Source organism: Thunnus thynnus, chromosome 15 (genome assembly GCF_963924715.1).
Source record: "Thunnus thynnus chromosome 15, fThuThy2.1, whole genome shotgun sequence".
Classification (NCBI taxonomy): Eukaryota; Metazoa; Chordata; class Actinopteri; order Scombriformes; family Scombridae; genus Thunnus; species Thunnus thynnus.
This window is the reverse complement of record NC_089531.1, coordinates 25642697-25670386: the sequence shown is the minus strand read 5'-3', so window position 1 is coordinate 25670386 and position 27690 is coordinate 25642697. Positions and strand designations below refer to the sequence as shown.

The following is a 27690-nucleotide window of genomic DNA, read 5'->3' as shown; positions in this document are numbered from 1 at the left end:
ACATTCGTCCTTATAGAACAGTCTCAACTCGGGCATGTTGGTGGGCTTCTTTGCATGACCTACATGCTTCAGGTCCTTCCACAGCATTTCTGTAGGATTAAGGTCAAGACTTTGACTCAGCCATTCCAAAACATTATCTTTCTTCTGTTTCAATCATTCTTTGGTGCATTTAGTGTTGTTGTCTTACTGTACGACCCACTTTATGTTGAGCTTCAGTTCATAGACAGATACCTTGAGTTGTTCCTGTAGAATTTGTTGTTACAAGTTAGCAATCATAGCTCCATCAATGATTGCAAGCCATTCTGGTCCAGAGGCAGCAAAGCAGCCCAAACCATGATAAAGTTACCACCATGTTTCACAGAAGGGATAAGGTTCTTATGCTGGAATGCAGTGTTTGCTCATTGCCAAACATAACACTTCTCATTCAAGCCAAAAGGTTAAATTTTGGTCTCATCCATCCACAGAACATTGTTCCAACAGCCTTCTGGCTTATCCACGTGGTCTTGAGCGAACCATAGATGGCAGCAATGTTCTTTTTGGAGAGAAGGGGCTTTTTTCCTTGCAACTTTGCCATGCACACCACTGATGTTCAATGTTCTCTTGATGGTGGACTCATTAACATCGACTGTAGCCACTGCAAGAGAGACCTTTAGTTTCCTAGATGTTACCCTGGGGTCCGTTGTGGCCTCCTGGACTATTACAGGCCTGCTCTTGGTGTGATTTTTGTTGTTCGACCACTCCTGGGGAGTGTAACAGTGGTGTTGGATGTCTTCAATTTGTACATGATCTGCCTGACAGTCAACTGGTGGAGTCGAAACTCTTTAGAAATGGTTTTGTAACCCTTTCCAGCTTGGTGACCATCAACAACTCTTCTTCTAAGGTCCTCAGAAATATCCTTTGTTCAAGCCATGACACACTTCCACAAACCTGTGTTGTGAAGCTCAGACTTTGATAGTGATGACCCAGATTTCTCTTCTTTAAATAAGGCAGGGCCTCCCAGACTCACACTTGATTGTCATCCCATTGATTGAAACACCCAACTCTAATTTCGCCTTCAAATGAATTGATAATCCTAGGAGTTCACATACTTTTGCCATGAACAAATATGTAGCGTTGGATCATTTTCCTCAATAAATAAATGGACAAGTGTAAGGTTTTTGTCTCATTTGCTGATGTCAACTGGTGTCTCTTTATCTAGTTTTAGGACTTGAATGGAAATCTGATCATGTTTTAGGTCATATTTATGCAGAAATAGAGCAAATTCTAAAGGGTTCACACATTTTCAAGCAGCACTGTATACAACCCCTCCTGCTGTGAATGTGGTCTACAAAACCTAGCAGCAGTAATAGTTTTAGATGTAGGTTGGATTTCGGAATTTCTAGATGAGGTCATTTAACCTTAGTTCATATATGTAAGCTATGCTGTTTTTCTTGACACTAGTGGCATGGTGGTATGGATGGCAATGTCAGTCAGTGGGTCAGTCAGTCCGCCAATTCGGTCCAAAGTGATATAATCCACAAATATTGGTTGGATTGCCATTAAATTTGGTACGAATATTCAAGGTTCCCAGAACCAACCTAATGGATGACTTTGTTGATCACCTCACTTTTCATCTAGTACCACCATCAGGTCACAGTTTTCACTTAACCTCTCAGAATCTACTCAGTGGATTGGCACAAAATGTTGTACAGATTCCTGGCTCACAGACTATTCTAACTCTTATTCTAATGACTTTGTTGATCCTGACTTTTTATTTAGTGCCACAGGGTGAAATTTTTTGTGACTTTTTCTGACTAAAAAGTCACACCAACGTCCCAATGTCCCAACAGCTATTGGATGAACTGAATAAAATTTGATATAGACACTCATAGTTCCTAGATAGATAGATAGATAGATAAAACTGTTAAAACAGTCTGAAAGACAGCACCAGACACATGGTTTGACAAGTGTTTGACAAAAACACAAGACAGTGAAGACTCCTTAAAGTGCCAACACAGCGCAAATAAAGAATACAGAGACCTAACAGCCAGCAGTAATGAATAATCATGAAGGCCACTTGATACTCTAGCATGCTGTTGAAAAGCTTCACTGCAGCAGGCACAAAGGACCTTCTCAGTCTTTCTGTTGAGCATCGGGGCATGAGCAGCCGTGCACTAAAAGAACTGTTCAGTCCACTAAGAACACTATTGAGTGGGTGTTCTTCATATTTTAGAATGGTCTTCAACTTTGCTCTTGTTCTGTTTTCTAACTTCTAAGGAATCTGGAGGTGAGCCAATGATAGAGCCAGCTTTTTTACTAGATGAAGTATCCCCCTGACTTTTCACTTTGTGTCAAAAATAGACAAAATTTCACTTAGTCCAATACCAAATATAGCCACAGCTGCACTCTGTTTTAATTTTTTGTGGCTCGGGTTGTACCTCATTTGTACATTACTTTGGAAAGAAACTTCTGTCAAATGAATAAATATAAATCCAAATGCTAGCATGATATGACAATAAACTAAGATGGTGAACATGGTAAACATGATACCCACTAAACATCAGCATGTTAATATTGTGCCTTGGTGATAAAGATACATGAATGAATTTATCATTGGTACAACTGACTGAGCTGTAAGCATGGCTGTAGACTCTTAATCTTGTGAACACTAGTGTTGCACTAGATGTAGTTACGGAATATGTTGTGCAACAGTAATGAAATGAATTTGTTAAACAGTTCTATTTACATAATAACTCCCTTTACCTGACTAACGATGTTATCACAGTGAGTGAGTCCGATTGCGTGACCAAGGCAATGTACCTCTTTTGGGAGCAAAAGAAAATAAGTTAACACTTTACAATAAACATCATTAATAGATGGTAAATTGATAGTTAATTCAACTTTAGTTCAGTTATTTTACTGTTAAAAACAATAAAATGCTATTTAATAATGTTTACTAATTATTAGTAATTCTATAATTTATTTTATCATTAGTTTGTGTAGTATAAATAAAAATAAATTATATATTGTATCATAGCTGATAAGATACAATAACAATTACATTCTGATTACATTAGTAAACTATTAAGTTTATTGTTGCAGATGCATTATAACATATTATATTGAGTATTTGTCAATGATTACCGAATGATTTATAAACCATTAAGAAATCATTTGTAAACATCTATAAACATAACATAGATTGATGGACCAGATATTTGTAGCACTTTGTCAGTGGTTAATAATTGGTTTGTAAACCATCTATAAACATTATTTGGTTGGACATTATTAAGTTGCAATTGATATTTATAAAATTTTACAATTGCTTAATAAATATTTAGTTTATAAAGCATGTCTAAACAAAAATGGTCTATATATTTAAGTAAGTTATTAACAAACTTTTAGGCAGCCCTCTAATTGTAAGTTTCAACTTTTCATGTACCAAGGAGTAGCAAACCATATTAACTGTTCCTCACCTGTTACAAAGGACATGTAAATGTATAAATTAATATTCATGTACAAAGGTCATTGTTACAATATGATACAATATATAATTTATAAACTGATTTTATATTACACAAACTAACGATAAAATAACATAAATTACAGCATTACTAATAATTAGTAAACATTATTAATTAGCATTTCATTGTTTGTTAAAGGACCAGTGTGTAAGATTTAGTGGCATCTAGTGCAACGCACTTGATATTCATAAGTATGTTGTAATTAGTGTATAATCCCTTGAAAATAAGTGTGTGTTTTCGTTATCTTAGAATGAGCCCTTTATATCTACAGGGGGAGCGGGTCCTCTTTCACGGAGGACACCATGTTGCACCTCCATGTTTCTACAGTAGCCCAGAACGACAAACCAATCACTGGCTCTGGAAAGGGCCTTTCCCATTTTTCACAAGGTTTGCGGTCGCCGTAGTGGTATTCATTTGGTTGCAATTTGCAGCCTCACCACTAGATGCCACTAAATCCTACACACTGATCCTTTAAGAATAGAATAAATATTAACTAAAGTTTAATTAATTATTAATTTACCATTTATTAATTATGGTTATTGTAAAGTGTTACCGAAAATAATCACATCAATTACATCTAGCATTGTCCAATATAATCAAGCACCAGCCCGTTTCTGCATGTCAATCAAATAATCTTGGAGTATAGTGGGAGTATACACTGGGGGCAGGTACCCACTTCCTACATATCTCTTTCGTGGTTTGGCCTTGCTTTACATTTTCCTTTCATCCAATCCACTATTCTGACTCCAGGTTAGTGTGAGAGAAGTCTGACTGGGAATGCATATTAAGGTCTAGAAGGATGCTTCTGTCCATGCAGCGTTACTCCAAGGCATGCAGATATGCATGACAGACAAGCACAAGAGGAAGCAACTCATTTCTCTGGCAGCATGTCAGCCAAGTGTACTGATGGCTGACAGCACAGCCCAGATCTCATCTGTCAATGTGGTCTTAAGACCTACTTAAGATGTTTTGTGTCTCTTTGTGTCCCTTGGCTTGCCTCTGCAAATTATCTGAAGGTCTGGGTTCAGTTGAAAAGCAGCAGTGATGCCAGGAAAAAGTACCCATGATACACGAACTTATGAGCAGGTTATCAGTGCTTTCCTTTGAAATCCTGCATGCTTGGAATACAAAGTGCATCATTGTTAAATATGCACACAATCGGGACAAATAGCTTTATATATCTACAGTATATTGCTTTGTATAGTGGCATTGTGCTGTGATGGCTCTGTCAAACTTTACAGTAAATGAAATTTATTATTGATCAATTAAAATATAGTTAGGGATGATGGTAATATAATTTTCCTCCAAGACCACTGTCTGCCAGAGTCAATGGTTAAAGGGGACCTATTATGCTTTTTGTGGTTTTCTGTTATTTATATACTGTTAAGATGTAGGATATCTATGCTAAACATCTTAAAAGTTACAAAACTTTAAGTAAGTCAAAAGCCAGGCCTTCAGCCTACTCTGAACACTTCATTTGTGACATTTTTTTTCTACCTTGCCAATGAAGTGACATCAGATCATCGTGCATGCCCATAAACGGCCAACCATTCTATAGCCTTGGTTGCTAAGGTTGTCGCTTAAGTTTTTCCATGTGTTGTTTGCATTGTTCACTTGCATAATTCGGAACAGATTTGGGCTCAAACATGTACAGATGTATTTGAGAAGTTGATATTTCGAGTAAAGAACGTGAAAAAGAAGTGAAATCCTACTACTGTAGTTTGTTTGACGGTTTGTTTATGTAGCCCCCCGACTGGCTGGAAGTTGGCTGTGACACAGCTTGTGGAAGCTAGCCACACCGAACAGAGTGTGCTCATCAGGAGGGAGGCCATAAAGAGGCAGGAGCTAATGCAGCCTGTTTCCAGCAGAGGCTGAACTGAGGGGCTACATAAAGAGCCAGTATAAGATAAATAAGGATTTTTTTTTGAGCTGTGACTCATGCAAAGCTACTCTAGCGGAGTCCTAGAATAAAAATATAGAGCTGGAAATGTGCAGAATAAATCCCCTTCAAAAATAAGACGGTTGGTTGATGGACATTTCTTTATACCTCCATGCAAAAAGAAGAGCAATACAGAAATTAATGGCCCCAGGTACACCAGGTATGAACATGTGATCTGTATCTGAATACATGATCTGGAATGATGATATTAGAGGTATTAAGCTTCTCGCTACTTCCATTCTGCCAACATTGTGATCAGCTCTCAATATGCAGTCCCAGGGCAAGGGAAGCAATGCCATGGACAGGTGTCATTAATTTCTAAATCACTTTTGTGAGGGAAGACTTGCTAGCCACTGCTACATGTAGTTTTTTCCAGACAGCTTAAGCTAGTGGGAAGAGGAGGGGTTAGGGGACCTTTCATGTTGATTTTTTTTTTTTTCCTTAACGATGTGGTCAAAATGTAAGGACAGCATTTATACCTGGAATCACAATGTGAGCCAGATCTACTCCAGATGTGGTCTGGATGATCCAATCACATTACAATTACAACACATTTACACCACATAGGATATCCAGGAAAAGATCACATGTTAATGCCTGGTGTAAATGGGGTCTATGTGACAGCCTCTTGCAACCATCACTGCTTGACACAATGGCAGCTTAAAGTTGTGTGGAAGAGGATTCAATTTTCAGTGGGACAGTGACACTTTACATTGAAGCTATGCTGGTCCTACCATAATGAACTAACAAAGAGCAAAGAGTGTTCTCTCACTTTCACAACTTTCCCATCCTTTGCCCAGACATCGACTACAAAAATTAAGAAAAGGAAAATGCTAAAATATATCCCAATAACATTCCAAGATTCTCTAGAGGATGCTGTCATTCTCACACTCACACTGCAATCTTTCTTTTTGTCTGGGTGGTTCCGTCTACAACCCAAAGTTAAAAATACACCTAACTTTAACTCAACAGTGTCTTCAAATTCCTCAGTGCCTTTCCAGTTCACTCTTGATGTTTGTAGCAAAACTGCAGTAGTCTTAATATTCAAAACATCAACATTTTGGAATATGGGGCACTAATGAGCACCAACAAAATCAGATAATGTACCTTTAAAGTTAAACACACTATTAACACTCAAGTGTAAATACTTTTCTATTTAATAACATTCCATATATTTAATTATAACTGTACTTCTGAGGTGCCGCAGTAAAACAACTTTTACAGATTCAGCTACATTAAACAAAATCAAACAAAAACCTTATTAACTAACTTCAATTTGTGAGCAAGATTCTGGATTGCATGGAAGCTACACTACGAAAAGATAGTGCTGAGTTGGTTGAAAGATAAACAGTTGTTTTAAGGTTTCTTGTAGTGGTTTAGGTATTATAACATTCATTCAGTGATTCATTTCTTCTTCTGCCAAGATTTTTCCTGCAGATCTGGGGGATTAAACCGCACAAGTTTACTGTTCTGCAGAGATGAAAAAACCAAAATAAATACTTGCTTGGATGCTGCTCCTGTAGCTGAAGGTAACAGAGCCCAAAATAAATACCTTAACAAAACAAAAAATTGTGTGCTTCCTATTCAAGCCATTCAGTAAAAGGACAGTTCCAGGCTCAGACAGGATAAACAGATAGACAAGACTGATGGACGTAGTTGCAGATGTATGAGTTTTTCTTTTCATCATTGGTGACGAATGATATCTGGGACTGCTGTTCAACCACAGAGAGAGACAGAGACACAAGGAGAAACTGAGGGAGGCAATGCACCCAGTATGATGAATGAGTGAGACAGGAATGAGATTAGGAGTAGTCCACTGAATAAATGAACAGATTAATGAAGTGAGAAAAAAGAACAGGCGGCTCGATGCTGCCAACGACGACACGTTCCTCTCCTTCTAAATAAAAAGTGCTGCTTCTAAGAATAGCTGCACTTGCCTCTGGTTACGGGCTGCGATCGCCATCATCATTAGCACCCTCGTGGTGTGATTCTCAGCATAGCAGAAGTTGCAATGTGACTGTGGGAGATGATGGTATGTTGCTAACTTGTCCTGTTTAGCTCACAAGATGTTGAGATCCCTCCAGTGGTATTTTAGGAATAGCAGCTCCCTCATGGAACACTTGGAACTACAATACAATTATTAACGAAATGGATAATAAAACATGAATCTCCTTTGCACCTGGCATTTAAATGCATCATGGGTAACAGGAATAGTATCCACATATAGCAAAGACACAAAACCTGGGCTACAATTAACTGAGGTGGTCAGAAGTAGTTAGAGTTGATTCTGTAATGATCATTATTCACTGTGTTCTGTTACACTTTGTTCTATTTAGATTTTTTTTCTTTCACAAATTGTGCCTTGTATAACCATCTCACTGACTAGCCCTAGCTTGTGTTAGCTGTCACATTTAGGCTACATTCACACTGCAAGCCTTAGTGCTCAATTTGGATTTAATGCTCAGATTTTTTTTTGGGGGGGGGGCTGTTCAAAATTTCAGGATGTCAAGGGCTACTTTAACTACATCTGTCAGTGCCTCTCCACAAAACTGTTGTGGCAAGACACTCAGTTCAGGTGACCCATCTCCCTAAGAAAGTGTGTAGCGTGAGTTGGGTTTTATTGGCTGGAGTGATATAAAAGTCACATGAATTATGATATGACTGTTCAGACTCAGGTTGCATTGCAAAAAATCAGATCTGTATCTGATTTAAGACCACATATGAAAGTGGCCCAAATCAGAATTGAAAAGATCAGATTCCATGTGATTTGTGCTGTTCACACAAACAGATCTGAGTCACATATGAGCAAAAAATGGATTTGGGCCGCTTTTACCTGCAGTTGTAGCAATAAAGCACTGCAGACCAACAATGATGTAATGTGCATGTTTTCACAATCTACACAGTACCCAACTTTCTCTGTTGTTGGTCGTTCCACCACTTTGTTTCAGACAAAAGAATCTCAATAACTATTGGATGGTCTGCCATTAAATTCACACATCTTGTGAAATTTCTCTAAATCTACTCGATGGATTGGCATAAAATTTTGCTCAGACTTTCATGGCTGTCGGACAACATATCCGTATGACTTTAGTGATTTCCTGGCCCTCCTTCTATCGCCACCAGCAGGTCAAAGATTTCTCATTTTAATTGAAATATCTCAAAATCCACTTGATGGATTGGCACAAAATTTGGTACAGTCATTCATGGTTCAATGTTAGCATGTTAAGATGCCGGTGGAGTTTTCCTTATCTAAATCATGGGTCTAAGAATAGTGGGTGTAGCATGCTGTACAAGGCCCTCTATAGTAGGGAACCCTTGTGACTTTGGGCTATAAGAATAAATTCACTTCACATTACTTCTTAATGGTTATGTTCATTAAAGTCATTGCAAAAACACTGAATCATGGACTCTGCTAGAATCAACTTTACAATGGATTGTACTCGGCACTATGATAAAGACAAACCAGACACATCACCCTGAATGTTTTTCACTGTTATGAAGCATGAGTGTTGCAGCTGGTCTCAGTTTACTGTAATACAGAGGTGTAAAATACATAGTTTCCCTACTGTCCACATACTGTCCCATACTTACCAAGATACCTTGTCATCTAATGCTGCCTGAGCAATTAGAAAGTTGGAGGAAAGATTCGCATGTGGAGCAGTAAGAGTCTGGGGTTATAGGTATCGTAACACCAGCACCACACTGGACAGGGAGCTCATTATCAGGCCAGCAGGAGCAGTTGATTTCTCCAGGTCTTTTTCTCACTTCCTCGCTCCATACTTTCCCAGATCATTTACAGCAAAGCAGACAATTAAGTCCTAAGGTACCTGGTGTACAGTTGATTGTATTTCATACACAAAAATCAGGTCAAACTTCAGCCAAATCATACAGTATCTCAACAAAGTCCAGATGGGAGGGTGTTAATGTTTCTCCTCCTATGCCATCAACAGAGGAGATGATGGTGACGCAGTGATTCATCTGCTGCTAGGCCAATGCTTGTCACGCATACATTGCTCATAGCAAAAGCAGTTGGCAAGGCCAGAGTACCACTTAGGAATGTAGGTCAGAATTGTTTCATGAGCCATTAAAATACAACACAAAGGATATCAAGATTTTGACTATTTGATCATTTTTCTTAGTAAAGAAAGGAGTTAGGAAATGTATTCTTCCTATTCTGAGTACAGTAATAATTTACCTTTACTGAGCGTCCTACTTTACAATCCAGTTAACAATTCAACACCGCAATCAAATAAAATCCAGCCAATAAAACTACAGAAAATGAAATAGAATAAAATACCCACAATAAAATAAAATAAGATGAAACTGATTCTGCAGGCCTCAGATCTAGGAGATCCGCTGGATTCTGTATGAGACAATAAGTTTTTACCTGCATAGAGAATTTATAGATGTCAGATTCTTAACCATATTGGCAAATACAAAACCAAATTTAAAAGCATGGTATTAAATACATCTCTGCTAACTGTAACTGCACAGTGGACTCACTCCAGGTTGATGTTGGGTAAAAAGACAGCATGTAGTATGATGATTCTCGGGTTAATTGACATTGGCCAGTAAAAGCACAATTCATATTACTAACAAGAAATTTGTCAGGTCTGATAGTAACTCACGCTGAAATTAAAAAGTGGATGGCATGCCATTTTTGGTGCCACTAACAACTGGCATCTGTCACCAGAGCAAGAACACCATTATACCATTGGCATGTGAGTGTGGAGAGTGATCTGCCAGTGACATAATGGTATGAGTGCCACACACAAGTAGAGCAGAAGCAGCATACCAGCAGTCAACAACAACATACCACTCATAACTGGTATATACTACTAAAACAAGAGTGACATACCTTCAGTCATGTCTCAATCGCAGCAATGCTGCTGACATAGATTACAGGACAATGGATGCAGAGAATGACAAGAATGGTGAGTCAGGTTACTGGTATTACAAGGCAGCTTACCTACTAGATTTATGATTTAAAGGTGCAATATGTAAGAATCAGAAATTTTTTCTCATTAATGACACCGGTGGCTGTTAAGTGAGCTGCATTCAGTATCCTGTTGCTTTTACATGTGCTTGCACCACGTCAGCACGAACTAGCAGTGACACTAACATTAGCCAGCTAAAACCACAATATCACAAAATATTTCACATGCTTTGCAGTAATGTTAGCTCACCTGACTCTGTGTTGTGGTGGGTGCCAGTCATTTGTTGATGTTAGTGGACTCCATTTCTAACCTAATGTTAGCTAGTGTTGCACCCTGTTGGCGCCGGAGAGAGGCAAGGCACTTGGGAGTGTGCGTAAACGTCACATCCTTTCGATTTTCGTGGAAAAAAACGTCCCGAGTCCTTCACATAGAAATCAGTCCACAGGTTGTTATAATCAACCAAGAAAGTCTTGGAAGGTCTTATTTTTTAAGTTATGTTATAATCTCTTCACTCATTAGCAATAGAAAGTGATTAATACATGTACACTGCTTCACAGTTCTTACATATAAAACTTTTAAATCTGTTGAAGTTGGGGGTTTTCACTTTGGTGTCTTTTTTTAGATCAAATGACTAGTTTTACTTCATGACATAATGCTCTTGTGGTAACAGCAGGCTCCATATATTTTAAGCACTCCAAAGGCCCTGGAGTTGTCCATTTCCACACATAAGTAGATAGGTCTGAGTTCAGAGGAAATGATCTGCAATGCAATTGAACCATGACCCTCCTATACACCCACAGAAACTGATGTTCTTGAGGAACACAAAGATAATCCCAAACATTTCTGGCTGGACTCTTTGGGATGTCGTCTGAATGAGTATCACGATTTAAATCTAATTTATTTCCTTTTTGATCAAATAGACATTGATTTTATCATGTAGGGACTCAGGAAGCAACAGAGTATTAAAGGTCTTTGGTTTCCTTTACATCCAAGAAATAGCCTGCTGTAATCATGCCAAATCAGAATAATAGAATAATATCTGTTCCCCACATATTATGGCTGTTATGGATGTGTGAATAAACATTTAGTTCATTAGCATGATGGCAAGAATACTATACATGTGTCTCATTTAAATGATGCTTTAACATGATACATAACGTGTAATATTGTAGATAGTAGAGATGGTCATTTTGTTTGATGTTGCTGATGTTTAAGTGACAGCTATTAAAACCACAAGAGAAAGAATTAACTGGTATAATATAGCCATAGCCGGGACTTTCATTGCAGGTATTTATGAGCTAAAGCAGGAAAAGCAGCAGGAAAACACATGTTCAGGTATAACAGGTAGGAGAACAGCAGCAGAACAGTCAAGAGTATTTCTATATAAATAGTATATAGTATAACCAATTTCACAAACTGAAGCAGAAGTAATATACAACACACTTACAAAAACAAAAGTGTCCTTCTTGGTTGGGGGTAATGGAACAATTACCTCATTTCAAGCAGGCATTATAGAGAAGTTTACACGAGGATGTGTTGCTGCTCAAATGGAAGAATGCTTTATTCTTAGAATAAAATGTACATTTCTTCACATTCTCACATATATTTCATCATCTGTTTCACACTTTGGTAAATGAACAGGGCAAAAAACAAAAAAACACCCAACAAATATACCTCTTCAAATGTACTTTATTGGTTTCCATTCATCACTTGCTTGTCAGTCTGATGATTTGGTGATTACTGCAAGATGACATTATTTGGGTTTTAACTTGGCAATCCAACAAGTGATATCCATTTTTTTTTAGTAGCAATAAATGAACAAAATAGTTACATATATTGGAAAATGCTCATTGCACTAGTGACAACGCCTGAATGTTTGCTTTAGAAAAGATATTAGATATATTGTTCTGGGGTCATCATTAACGAGGTGTTTTTGTCACATTTGTGTTGACTCTTTTTCATTAAGTCAGTGTGGTTGGTTGCCTGCTGTGGAGTACTTTGAGAGGATATCCACAACTGTTCAGATCTAATTTCTGTTTTTGCCACAGTTGGATCAGGCAGCATGGTGAAGAACTTTGTAAAAGTTTTATGAAAAGTGAGAGGCAACTAACAGTGACAACTCAGTGTGGTAGAACAAAAGATAACTCAGTGCCTAAGCTTAGAGAAGGCCATTTTGTGAAAAAGAGAGAAACAGTGAGAACTGGAATTAATTCACACAAAACACTGTTATTCGGTCAAAAATATATTAAAAATACACACATAAAGTATAGGAAGAGCTCAAACCTAAGTCATATCATCTACTGCAGCTACTATTGAATTTCAGTCAATCTCATCAACTCATGCAAATTTAGTTCAAGTGAAGATTTGAGTTTGAGTCCCAGAATAAATGCAGCAATCCATCAACATAATGATTTTTGACTTGCATATACGTTTTGCATCAGCACAATGACACATTTAATGCAAAGGTTATAATGGGGTTATTTATAATAGACATTCCTCAGCTCTGAACATAATAGTCAAAATGGAGGTTTGAAGAATTATATGACTGCACAGCAGGAAGCCTCAAGCCAAGACTGCCATCTCAGTATGGGGCCATTAAAATGTAATGGCACCCAGCCACCACACTAGTGCTCCTCCACGCTATTGATTTGTTCTATTTTGGGAAGATGCTATATTGAAAAGATACTAGATCTACAATGTTATTTTGTACTGATCAGCCACACACAGTTTAGTAACGACAAAATGCTTGAGGCTGTGTCCAGGTGATCCAGGTCATCTACCCCAACTATACCTGACTTTCCTCATCATTAAATGGAGGCAAATAGGGGAAAATGGCTTGTCTATATGTGGATAAAATCTGAACATCAAGACATTAAATGCTTCCTATTTAGAGGCAGAAATTCAAATGGAAAAACAGACTTATTGTCCACTTTATTACATGCAACTGCTCCTTAAACAGCATGATACCCAAACACTAAATCATGTGGCTGCAGATCAAAGCATGCAGACAGGATTGAGAGTTTCATTTAATGTTGGATTAAACATTAGAATTTGTAAGATGCATGATCTAAATATTGATGAACATGATTAGATTATTGGTCCTTGCAGCTTGGAATTTACAGACTGGTGTAATATGCAGGAAACATGTATGGGAAGTTATGTTTTATATGAGCTCCAAATCTTAACAGATTCCTTATCTCTCTATTTAAGTCTTCAAGTTTGACTTTTTAAATGCTCAGTTGTAAATGTTTTAACAAATTATTAATCATTGAAAGCAAACCTAAATTGACTCAATAAGGGATGCAAAAGGGTTCTGATTTGATAAGCAGACTTGATACTAGATTCTGATTTGATAAGAAGTGTTTTTTAACCATTTTAATCCTAAGAAAAAAAAGGACATCCAGACCCATCCAAGCTGCAGTAACAGGAAGCTCTCAACGTAATAACAGCTCAGTCCAACACAGACATGAAGAAACACACACCACTCTACATTTTTTCAAACCTCAATTTCTGTTGTGATAAGATGATGGTAGGGTTATGACGTAGCATTAACAGCATGAAACCATGGAAGACTTCTGTCTCAAACATGTACCAGTACAGACATTAGGGCCCTTAAGGTTGGAGTATGCATGAAACAAAGTAGTTTGTAGTTCATACAGTGTAGTTGTGGGACACAGTCTTCCCCAATTCTGACGTCTGTAATGTTTGGGGGGAGGTGGTCTCAGATGCTATTTGAAGATCTGACATGTGCTCCATTCATCAAGTCTTCCAAATTGAAATGACAAACTTTGTTGCTTGTAATCACCATACAGAATGACACATAGGAGCATTTTCTCATTTGACGCCCCGATCAGCGGGATGACATCATTTGTCAGTGTCTTCCAACACCTCTACAGTTTGGTTTGGTTTAGGGACAAACACGGCTTGGTTAGGACTGGGAAAAAGCCAAGTTTAGGTGAAAATTAGTGCTTAGTTAAGGTTAGAAGAAAATCGTTGTTTGAGATGAAATTAATACCTCAAGGCTAGGGGACAATACTGGTCATAGCAAAAACAAACCAATGTTGACTGTAGGTAGGAAATGGAACTGCAACAAACTTCAGTCTCCAGTGTTAGAATCCCACATTTTGTTGACCCATCCAGTCACTTGACCTCCTCCTGAAGACTATAACAATGTCACCCAAGTTCCTGCTTTGCTCCCAACTGACAAAAAGCATAATTCCTACGGCCTCTAGAGGGCTTTGTCACTTCAAAGTAAATGAATGTCATTTTGGGGCATTTTTAGGCCATTGGCTGAAACATTTTTCTTGGGACAGTCTCCTTGCATTTGAAGCACACTGACCCTTTAGGCTTCTTTTGGTTGACGTGAGACAGAATCCCTCAGGAACAATTCCAGCCTCTTGTTGACTCCATGTCTTTAAGAGCTGTTGAAAGATGGCCATACAGTCTATGAATCTCTAGAGTTGTAATTTACATAATCATATTGCCTGTGGAGCAACATGTCTTTTGTTACTGTCTGTATTATCTTTGCTTTTGATGTGTTTCATGTTTTCTTCATGTTCTGTACCAAACCTCTAGGGCAGATTCCCCCTATAGGGAGCAATAAACTAAGCAAACTATGCTTCTATTACTATGAACATGTAGACAAATCTGTTGCTGTTGGCAGTTTGCAACACATCTCAGAGACACCTCTTAATATTTATAGACCTCCACGACAGTGTTCATTAGATTTTTTTTAAATACAACAGTAATTTCAACAGCAAGAAACAATCTTCAGCCCATATTTTGTCATTGTGTCAGCATATATTTGCATTCATTCATTATTTTCCTATTCTTACTTATTCAAGAGATCTATTGTGATTCCCTTTCTGAGCACCACAGAGTGCACTCTTATTTCCACTTGTCATAGTCTGACATGTAACAATAACTTGCATTGTTAAATGCCTCAATAAGTGTGTCTAAGTATCTTTATACCTGTATCCATTTCTATCTGTTTAAAAGCCTGGTTGAGTGTGGCTGGAAGTGAAGGATAAGGATGCTAAACAATGATAACCTTGGGTGCCACCATGCAAACAGTGAGCCAGCAGAGTACACTTCAGCTTCTGAGAAGGTGAATAGAGAGATCAAATGAAGGGTGGAAAAAAAGAGAAAAACTATTATTTAAGTAAACAGAAGTCACTGCCAGTTAGGAATGAGAGTGATGTTTAATGTTTTGGATGAGTAATGCTGTTTCTCCTGTGCTCATGATGCTGACAGAGCAGCGATGAGTGTGTACAGGCTGGAAGCAGCTCAGCTCAGTTAGGTGTCCTGCATGGAGACAAGCCAATATTAGTCTACCAAGCTTATAAACTGTTGCCACAACATAACCCACAATCTCTCTGCCTGACACCTTGATTCCACCGGGCAAGACTGTTTTGTTCTGTCCTCGCACTGTGTCATACCCCACCGGGAGCGTTTCAGAAGCGTTTTGCTCAGGCAGCACCAGAGAGAAGAGAGCCACCCCTCTACCTGAACAGGAAGTCAGGGACTGGGGCAGTCATGGCAGCAGTATTGTCATAAAATCTTGTGATTTTCCACTTCCACAATGAACCTCTCGTCGTCCATGGTGACAAATACCCTCTGACTGGTTGACTTCTGGCCTGGTGCCACCGGTTATAACGTAAAGTTGATGTAGTGATGTGATATAAAATCTGGAGGGGGGTTTATTTTGAAAATTGACCGGATGCTCTACGCTGTTCCTGTGTCTGACTTCCTGCTTTGCTTGATCTGCTCTTTGCAGCTTGACGCAGCTTCCGTCAAAAATAGACTAGGCACGTATGTTTAGCGGAGAGCAGCTTGTTGGACGCTTCTGAAACACACTTCGGTGCGTCTGGTGGGATCACAAGCATTGACTAGAGTGGCTGCGGTCAGTTCTGCGTCGCAGTCGTAACGCAACGCAGACGCGTCCGGTGGGGTCTGCTGCCCGCTGCTGATTGAAATTATAGCACCTGAGTGGATCTGCTTATTTGGGGTGAAGCCTCTTAAATATTTCCTGCTAACAGTGAAATAATTACACACAGTGTTGGATTTCAAAGAGCAGCACAGATGGACAGTGATTACTCAGACCCTTTAGAAAGATGCTGCAATGGGAGAAGTTTAATCTGCACATTTATGGTTGGTTCATGTTGCCTTCACCAATTTAGTATCTATTAGACTGCATATGTTGCTACAGAGCATTCCAAAATTAGCAGAGCTGTGCAGTTCAAGATGTATAGGCCTTCTGGTTCAAACTGATAAACGTGGAAATGTTTCATGTCCACCTTCAGTGATTCTGAGAATATCCAGCATTTTCCTGGCTTCTTCCTGTCAGAGCAGATGGAATCTTTAAACCTTGGTTGAAGGAAAAGACAACAGATATCAAGTGAGTGGTTGTTATGGGGATAATTATAAAAGGGGCAGATGGCTTAGGGGTATATCAGAGCCTGCCAGGCTATTTTTAGACTTACTGCAGCACACCGCAACCTTTTAAAGCACATCCTCCGGCTCCATCGAAGCATTCATCAATGACCCTGCCTTGGTAGTGGCCAGTGGCCGGGATGAGCTGTTAAACCCTGATGACCTGGTCATCTGGGCCAGAGCACAACTCTTTGTTAATGTTCATCCTGGAAGAAAAGACACTGCTACTGGAGTACAGTCAACCAGGAGTTCTAGTTTAATCATGTGTTTTTCTTCTTTTTAATGTGAATAGTTTTATTTTCTAATATATATTTTTATTTTAATCTCGTTATAGTTGTCATGTTTTCTGTTCCAGCCACTTGGAATAGTCCGCAAAAGGAATTTAAATTAAGTTATCTACCTTGGCAGAAATCAAGACTTTTTATTATCTGTTTTACCTTTTTTTTTTTTTTTTTTTTTTTTTTATATTGTTTTGTCTGCAACTTTTTATGCTGCCATCTTGGCCAGGTCTCCCCTGCAAAAAAGGTTTCCAACCTCCACGGGACTTCTGGTTAAATAAAAGTTACATTCAGAATATATATATATAAATCTCTACTGCAGATTTTGTCTTTGGAATTAGCAGCAACAAGAATGTACTGAACTCATTGTTTTTATAAGAAGGCTTTGGGATGCATAATTATTTAGATAGAATAGAATAGAAAACAATTGGTAGAAAGTTCTTTTTCATTTTAATACTTTAGTATTGAAAAAAGTGTCTTGTTTTTCATTTCATTTCTTTCTTTTTTTTAGGGGTCAGAATTTAATTTTCTTAAAATATGCATGTGGGTATAGATTAAGGTTCTTCCTTGCTGTCTTAAAGTCTTTTGGAGGGATTTTTGGAGAATAACTGTGTCTCTGTGGGTGTGATTTATTTGTTTGTACTGTACATCTACCAAATGCAATTAACCATTGGCCGTAAAGAAATGTATAATATTTCATTTGTCTTCTTATGTGCCAGAGTGAGTATTTTTGGCACACTTCCATTTGTACAAAAACAACCTGCCATTTTAAGAACTTGCCAAAAACCTCGACTTACAATTACTTGCCCTTCACAACACACACACACACACACACACACTCTCCTGCACTACATATACACAGTAGCATATTCCTGATGTAATCACTTTAGCAGCAGACTAAAATCCCCTTTGTTTAATGAACATTTCCTACATACTGTATACTTCAGAGATGTCATCACTGAGCCTTTCAGAGCATTTTATATGAGCTGTGATGAACATGACATCTATATTTGTTTGGATCTGATTGGTCCGCTCTTCCCCTCATGTTGCACAATATTTGTGAGTGAATCTTAATGAGCTGAATCGGCAGCCGGTGTGACGCACGGCATAATCGTGTAAACACTGGCAAATCTCCAAGTGTCGGTCGTCATCTTTATCTTCACCTGCGCTCGCACTTCACGGTTGACAGTGATATGGTGAGGGGCGGAGAGGCTTGTTGAATCTGCGAGCCGTAGTTTGATCTGTGGCTTCCATACTCATACAGTAGGGAGGTGTCGTGTCTCTCTCTCTCTCTGTCTCCCTCTTTCTTTCACTTTCTCTCTCTCTCTCTCTCTTTCTCTCTCTCTCTCTCTCTCTGTTTCTCTCCTGGTTGCTGTGGCGACGCCTGCCGCAGCGCTTTGCCTCTGCAGACTCCAGCAGCAGCATCTGGGCAGAGCCGTGTGTGCGCTAACATGAAAGCTGAACCCAGCTACACACGTTATGTAACATGTACGTACTGTACCTGCACGTTAGTACAGGAGGGTAATTAATAAACAGATCAATTCCTCTGAATTTATTAATGAACCTGTCACAACACAAGAAATCAATGTATTAAAAATGAGATATGGATTAGGACTGGTCTCCTAAGTCAGTTCTTAACAAACAGAGCTCTTGTTAATGCTAAACACTTCTTTAGACACACACACACACACACACACCCTGTGATGTACTGTACCTGTTGCTCGTGCAGCACTTGTTGGAGCAGTAAATGAAGCAGTGTTTTGTCGCAGTGATATTTCTCCCTCCAAATCCTCATCCTCCTTCCTGCTGACATTTACTTATCCTGTGTTTTGTGGCCTGTTTTATTAGTACAATTCCTCTGACAGTCCAAACTGCTCCTCTACAGCTCACTTAGCTCTTCATTTTCTATTCACCTCCCCATCTCTCCTCCTTTCCCTCCTCCAGCGTGTATCATCATCAGGCTGGGGAGAAACTCTTCTGATTTTAATTTCTTTGTTAGAGCCCCTCTGTAGTTGTAAACAAAGCTCCTTTAAATAATGTGCTGCTAGGATGATAACTTTTTCAATGGCTGAATAATTGTTTTTATATTGAGTCATTATGAGTGCAATTTTCAAATCACAAATGAAGCCAAACATACACTTAAATGTCTTAACAAAAGAAAAAAAAGTTTAGTTCCAGCCTTTAGGGATTTTACAGTTCATTAATGGTCAAGTGGAAATTTATATTTAATGAACACAAATCAAAACTCCCCGCACATTATTAGTTTGCATTACAGTAATCAGATATTGTGTTTACGTCTGGTCTTCAGAGGAAGAGGATTATCCCTGCAAAACAGTCCAGTGGAGTACATAATCAACCTCTGTTAACATGCCTCCCCCTATTACAGTGCATATTTGCATAATCTTCTCTTAAATGCATATGCAATGAGGAGAGAGACGCACATTCCAGACAGTCACTAAATTGGCTTGCAAACGGTTGAGACTGCTTGATAAATATAGCACGTACGTTTGGGGCAGATTAGGTCCAACATCACAACTGCACCTGTAAAACAGGCACAGAAACCTTAGTAAATCTGGCCCTCAGTATCTTTTTAGATGTTTGAGAAAGTGCAGACTGGGCAGAGTGGCAAGTCTTTTACTACACAAACAATCTAAAGTGGCCACTTCACAACAGGTAGCTAGCAGGTAGCGCAGCTGTTGTTGCATGTAAATGACAGACAGCTAGTGAACAGAATTGTTGAAAACTCCCAATTAAACTTTTAAACACACTATACTGTAACATTGTTTAAAGCTTAAAATCTATTCAGAATCTTCAGGATTCAAGATGGGGAACGAACTTATCCTGTCAGCCTGTGAAGCTAACGTTAGCCTAAGCAGCTACAGTGCGTAGCTGTAAGCAGCATTAGGCCTCATCAGTCTGTCAAAACATTGTCAGATGTGTTTTATCATCATAACTAGCCAACAACACAGCTGTTACCACTTTCGAATGTCATGATTATTAAGTAATGTAAAGTAGTAAAGTATACTGTTATTGAAATATTTTAATAAATGTAAGCTGAATTAGCCATTTTTTTCTTTTATAGAAAACTGGGCAATTTAATGTAAAAAATGAGTTTTCTGTAACTGACTAGTGTTTTTTTAAAGCCTGGGAGGACCTCAACAACATTCCACTGATGTAGAAATAATAGAGGTTTGTGATTATGCTTGGTAAAATAATAATTTATAGAAAATAATCGCAGTTTAATTCACATTGTTGGTCATAAAAATGACTTCCTCAAATCGTTCACTATTTCCCACCATGAGCCAGAGGGATGTAACCTATGCCTACTCGGCCTCCAGAGATACTTCTCTCCACGACATACCTACACACAGGACTGTGGAGGTAAACTAGGGAGCATGTGTACAGTGGTACTACAGCACTCAACTCTGCACGCTAGGAGAAACACACATCAGATGCTTTTAAAAAGCAGAGTTTTGTTTTGACCTTTCCAGTCCTCTCTGCAGAGGTGCAAAAGATGTTTGCTGAGGGTCCAGAGAGACACACAGCCAATCAGAACCTTTAGCCTCTCCATTTTTTCATTTATAAAATTTGGATACTGGCCAATGCATCCCATCTCATCAGCGCTACCTTGCCAGTGACAATTGTGAGAAAATGCAGATTTTCTTTTTTTCATAATTACAAATAATTTGTATTTCTGAACGGTTCTCCTCATCAGAGCAGGCTGGAGTTTCTTTCCACTGCTTGTTTTTCTGCATATATGTTGCCTAAATGAGTTGCTTGCCTTGGTGCTGATACACAATCCAGGATAGCAGAGTAGAGAAACAGAATAGCAAATGTTCAGGCTGTGGGTGTGTGTGACTGAGGCGCGCGTGTGTGGGAGTTCATCAGCTCATTACAGACTAACCATCCTCTTTTGTTCGCTTTTAATGTGAAAGAATTTATTTCCAGTTTTAGAGCCAATGTAGGCTACCTATAATTTGCACATCTCCTAGCAACAAGACTTTGAACAAACTAAATATAACTACTTGCTAAGGTGTCACTATAGGCTCAGTTCTACTGGCTATGGAAGGGTTGTGTTATGTGTGTGTGTATGTGCATATATGTATTTGTGCATGTGTGTCTAAATATACCATCACTGGCAAACTATTGCACTTAACATTAGCGAGAGGCAACTGAAATGACGTTCAAACTACAAGAAAAATGGCAGAATAACCAGAGTAGCAATAGTGGTGGTGTTTCATATCCTACAGTTTTGGGGAATCTTGAAATTTGCTTAAACCTTCCACATAATGAGCAAAATAGATTTTCTGGTTTAAAAAAAAAAAAAAAAAGGCGGCCTCTATACAGCACATGGCTTTATTACAGGAATACAGCCTGTGTTTGGTGATCTTCAGTGTTCCTCAACACAGAAACAATCCTGGATAATTTAACAATACTATGGGTTTATGTTATGACCTCCAATTTAAATGATTTCAACTTCATTTTGGAGAATTTCTGTCTTTTCTGCCAGTTTGGTTTGACAGATGGCTCTAAATACAGTGATACCCATGAGCCACATCAAAACGCTTCAGAGTTGGAATTGGAAGGAAAACAGTGCGTCAGTTACTCAATTCATCCAAAACAAAAAACAATGACAGATTCTGAAAGTGAACTGATTTAAACAGCTGAATGTTGTGCAAAGCATAATCTCTAGGAACTTCAGCAACACTCAAGGCACACATACCGCAATTTTATCAAAGAACCAGATATTTCTTAACACAGGTAATCTAATCTTTTGAGTTTCATGCCCATCTAAGCTTTGGAAATGTTCCAACTGTAAGTCACTTATTGTTGTCTATGCAAAAAAGTTAACAGGACTTTTACTACCAAAACACTGGATGCCCAAAATACATTCCACATTGCAACTGTACTGAATAAGATTGAGTACCAAACCAACCTCACCAACATATCATACAAACACAGTGTTTACATCAGGGTAGGAAATTAACTTTTCTTTACAAGGGCTTTTTTTTGTTCTCATGAAATATGTTTCGGGGGACATTTTGGATAATTTCCAGGGCAGTTTTTTCATGAAATGCCTTAGTTCTATGTTGCATGACAGACCAATATTAAATGATTTTCCTATTTTCTTATTAAAAATAAGCAAAGGAGGCAGCCAAACTTATAATGCAAGAACATGAATGGGTAAAAATACTCACACTGTTATAATCCCAGTTACAAATTATAACTGTGAATATTTTTATCCAATTAATGCATATTTATTTAGTAAGTATAAGTAATAAAAACATTACATAACGTTAGATTTCAACATCTCAGCAACATTGCTGATTGTCTGGTATGTTAGGTTTGGTACTCTATGGTTTAAAATAACATGCGCTGTGACAGCTTTTGTAGCTTTTATGCACAGGGCATGCACAGTCAGCAACTGTCAAGATTTCTAATTTACATTCATTTTGAACTGATTGTGACTCAGCTGCAAGTGTGACAGGTTTGCGAATTAAAAAACGTTCCATGTTGGTAACGTTACCATTAGCAGCTGTTGCAGCTGCCTCACAACTTTGCAACGCTCGAGCAGGAGAAGGGGGCAGAGGTTGTGCAGGTACGGAAGCCTATATATCCCAGCCATTTCCAGGTTGTAATTTGAATACAGAGCAAAATCCAGACACACTTTGCAAAACTTATTTAGTCTTGTTTAAGTGTTAATTTTACAAGGGCAATTAAAAGCCCCCGCCGTCCCAATTCCAAAGGCAATTTTACATTTTTTAGGGGCCTTTTTGTCCCAAGCCCATTTCTAATTTCTGACCCTGGTTTACATGCACACGTGACTTGCTAGTTTATTGCAATACGTTGTAATTTGTCTGAACAGCGAGCTGCAGATTTCATTAGGTTGTACAGTACCTGTAGAAAAAGAGACACTCAAGAGTCTTTGAGTGATGTCAGTCTCCCTCTCTTTTGGCTTCTTAAGTTTAATTTTTCTTTATATATGTGGCAGCCAGCAGGTTATCTGCAGGCATAATCGGAAAAATGAAATATTTTATCCACTATTGATATTTTGTTGATTTCAATGCATTAAATCACAAAAATGTATATAAAAACACATTAAGGATAATTCAGCAATACCTGAAAGATGGAAAAAAAAAACAACAAAAAATTGGTGCCCAGAAATGTGACATTTTATTCACAATTCAATGAAATAAAAAGTATTGATTATGAAGACTGATCCACTTGACATGTCTTCATGTTACTGCAGTCAAATGTGAATTTAAAAATGGTAAGTAGCATGTAGTAGCATTTAATAACTACATGGATAGTGTTGCAGTATTGTCATCTCATGTATCATGCATTGTCAAAACTAAAATCATATTAGGAACTGACCTAAAGCTAATGAAACCACTGGCAATAATAACAATACCAGTAATTGATATTTATGCATATTTGTGTGGAATCCAGTCAAAATATCACAACCCAGGTCTCATAAAAAAGTATAGTATTTTAAATATGTACCATATGTAGTCAGAGATGGATGACATTGGTTGATGAAAACCTTAAGGCCAACAAACTAATACATTAGCTTTAGAGATAAGTGGCTTTTCTTTTTTCTTTGTCAGTGACAAAAATCTTTTAAAAATCCTAAAAACCTCTTGTAAGCCGCTCAGTGAGTGCTGCTGGTTGTCTGTGTTGACTGAAGTGTGTTTTTAATACAGACGTGGAGTAGTTGAATGTCACCCTCCTGTAGCTCCAGCCTCCCCGGGGCTCTCTCACTGACGATGACAGCACGGCCTCGGCCACCCACACCCACCCTCACCCACCCTCGCTCTCCCCCATCCTCCCCCCTGCTGGATTGTCTGTCTATCTACATACCCCCCCCACCCCTTGCTGTACGCAACAGATCGGCACACCAGTGGCACCGAACGCAGCTCGGCTCTTTCATCAGGCTGTCACACAGGCTCAGCCGCTCTGACTCACAGTATTTATCACAGCCGCGGGCGTGACACTAGAAAGCGTATGACATTCGGTTTGCGCATGCATGTGTGTTTGTGTGTGTGTATGCTACCGTTATTCTCGGAGGAGTCATTACTCGGGTGATCTCTTCGGGCGCCCCCGAATCCCCCATGTTTCTTCTCAGCCCGCCAGGAGCATACGGGAGCTCAGTTCACTGAGCTCGTTGTTCAAAACAAATCATCGTGTCTCCCCCTGCACCTTAGCCAAATAGGGGCCACATCAGCAGTGACTGGCCACACATTAGCGGAATTGAATTGAACTCACTCAGTGTTTCTTGGTTGCTTGTGACAGGAGAAAGGGAGATATAGCCATGTGAGGAGAGATGAACATACTTCAGGGTGATGTATGTTTTTGTGTGGCATGGTGGGATTGTTCCAACAATCTCATTCGGCCTTTCTTAACAGAAATTAGTCATGCATGAGATTAACAGAAGGGAATTCAGTTTAATACCCACAGCTCCGGCACTCTCCACTGATGTCAATAAAATGTATTTTGGGACAAACAAAGCCTATTGATCCTTCACGAGAAACAGTATGATAGGCCATTAATGGTCGGGTCGGGTTTTGATGAATACAAATGAAGTGGAGATTGGGAGGAAATCCTGTGAATGACCGTGCACGATAGTTGAATGTGGGTTTGAAAAGTCTTAATTCTTGTTTCTGCAAAATTCCTCAGAGTTCTATTTTTGTACAAAATGTTTAGACAAAAGAAGCTTCCCCCCCAGTCCTGCTAATCCCCTCCTTTCTTTTTCTTTTTTTCTGTCTCTAGATGTGTTAGTGAATGGGAAGCCATGTGACTGCGATGTCATTGCCGACTGTAAAGTGGGCGACGCTGTGACCCTGGAGGTAAAACTGACCAATCGGAGCAAGAATTCTGTGGGCCCCCTGGCCCTGACTGTAGTGCCCTACCAGGACTACCAGAACGGAGTCCAGAACTACGATCTGGAGGACGCCGTCACCTTCATCGGCTCCAACACCTTCTATATTGACACGGTCAGTAGGAGCTTTAGTACTACGCTGATGTCATTCCCCAACAGACAACAAAGAGATATATTTAAAACAGTCACATCACATCATGTAACCAGACTGCTTCATGATGTCACAGAGATAGACTTAAAAGGGAAAGTCAATTCAGAAGAGCAATTTTTGCTTTTCCTTGCAGCTCATAGTAGCAGAGGTCACACCAAATGCACTAATAATATGGGAAATTAGCTAAGTGCTAGTTTGAATTTTGCCACCTGTTGTAGCTGGTTGTCCAGGTTGTAGCTGAACAATGCACAGAGTGTATTTGATGTACTGGGTAATGTAATGTATATTGACATTACTGATGACCATGTTCAAAGGCATACTGTAGTTTTTTACTCTTTAATGTGTTTCCTTTCTTTTCTCACAGCCTTTAGTTTTTATTCATTTCCAGTTTTCCAATTTTTATCTTGAATTACTTGCAGAGACTTGATATTTGCTCAAGTTCAGCATCTAGGACCACAACTAACAACTTTTAATTATCTTCATAATTATTTTTATTATCTTTTAACAATAATATGTCAATTATGTTTACTGAATAACATAAATTCCTCAAATTGCTTGTTCTTTCCTTTTGAAAGTCACCCAAAGATATTTAATTTACAATGATATAAAACAAAAAAGGCAGCAAATCTTCATTGAGAAGCTGGAACCAGTGAATATTTTGTGATTAATTACATACCTTAAAGGTCCTGAAAACCTATTTTCTCAATCAGTTTCTACGATGAGTGATCCTACTTGAACACAGGATTGGTTATTTGACCTGAAACATTTCTTTCTCTCTCTTTGACTCTGTGCTTTTCTCACTGGTTTGAAGCGGGTTGAGCTCATTTTTTAAAATCAGAATCTCATGACAGTTGTTGGGTTGTTTTTAATAAATAATACCTAAAGATGTGTTTTTTTTTTAAGTTGGATTGTTGTTTAATTAATTTTATGTTGTGGAGAAATACTAAATATTTGAAACCATGTTTTCAGAGGCATTGAGTTTCAAGTCACTGCCAGGCTAGAACCTGCAAAAACACAAGCATCATCCTTTAAAAATCATCATCTGAATCTATCCTAACTTATGAAGAGTGGAGGGATCCTAAAACTGAAGTATAATAAGCCTTTCCTTTTATGCCAAATTCTAACTGCTGGATGCTGAACAAGTAGGAGGTGATATAAAAGACATGATTGATGCCAGTACAAAGAGTTAACACAATCCCAAAGAATAAAAACAATTATTTGCTGCACGTCTGTAGCTTTTCATCAAAAGCACAGTCAGCTTCAAACTTACTCCCCAGCTGGCTTCACACTGGCTGACTGTGTGCCAGGTTCATTATGAGACTGATCAGAGGTGACTGCTAACGATTCTTACGGCTGTGTTTCTTTGCCATCACCAGGTTAAACCCAAAGAAAGCTCTGTCTGTGTGGGTGCCCTGCTCTTCCTCTACACTGGAGATTTCTACCTTAATATCAAGTTCCAGGATGACAGTGCTGGACGAGAGCTTCCCTTAGCCTGGTTCACTCTGCCCAGCGTCCACATCAGATCACTGGACACTCCTCTACAGGCTGGGGCCTAAGAAGCCCTGGAGCCTGGTGGTCTCAACATTGTAGGTGTGGATGAGGGATGGAGGGTGTTGTTCTTGTTGTCTGTAAATAGAATAGCCTAATGAAATAAATCACATGTAAATATCATTTTGTTAAAGGTTACAGCATGTGTACAGTAGAGTGCAGCCTTTGTTAAGATTTAACATCTTATCTTCAAAACTTGCTTCGTTCCCCAACATTTATGACAACAACATTTTGGAGCGAAATCAGTTCATCGAATTGCTGCGATTACTGTTTTAGCTCATTTGCTTAGAGTTTATCTTTGGTTAACTTTGATATTTTTCGGTAGCAAACAGTCTTAACATTGCTAACCTATAGCTGTGATCACACCATGCTGGAGTATAAAATACTCTACAAAAGAGATACAGAATAGTTTGCTGTCATTAGTGAGACAGGAGTGGATGGAACAAATGTGCTCCCTTAACCATGATAACTTATTGTCCGGTTAGCGACCAAGCTAGCTTGCTAACTGGTAGTTAGCTAAGCCAGTAGCTAGCCAGATAACTTGGAGAGCTATTTTGGCTGGCTAGCAGTAGCCTGTTAACAGCTAGCTAAACTGGCCGCAATCAATGGTAGCCACTGCATGACCCCACAAGTAGTCAACAAGCTTCCACCAACAACTATTATGCGAGGTGATGCGACATGCGCCACTTTCTAGTGTAACTGGGCACTAACACCACTGTCATACTCATTTTCTTTTTATCTTTAAACATTTGATTTTTGAATTATGGTGCCATTTATTCAGTGGATTTTTCTTTTTTAAATTAGTACAACTTGACTTAACGACCTCAAAGCCCTTACTGAAGAAGAACACTGGAAATTTGATAAGTCTATAGCCAGATATGTACACATAAAACTTAACTTATTTCTACTGCTGTATGGACATTTTCTTTGTCTTCGTGCCACCAGATGAATTTGACTATGTTACATTAGCCTATCATTATGTGTGACATATAATTGTTGTAAATAAATGTTTAAACAAAGCAA

At 38.7% G+C, this 27690-nt stretch overlaps 1 protein-coding gene across 4 annotated transcripts in view; it reads left to right on the top strand.

Annotated features, from left to right (window-relative positions):
- Positions 1-27690, top strand: part of trappc9 (trafficking protein particle complex subunit 9) — a 213826-nt gene extending 186136 nt beyond the window's left edge. For all 4 annotated transcript variants that reach the window (XM_067611537.1, XM_067611539.1, XM_067611536.1 and 1 more), the window contains 2 exons: positions 24860-25083; positions 26496-27690. In XM_067611537.1, the coding sequence (XP_067467638.1) occupies positions 24860-25083; positions 26496-26675 (404 nt within the window). In that variant the 3' untranslated portion in view covers positions 26676-27690. The remainder of the gene's footprint in view (positions 1-24859; positions 25084-26495) is intronic.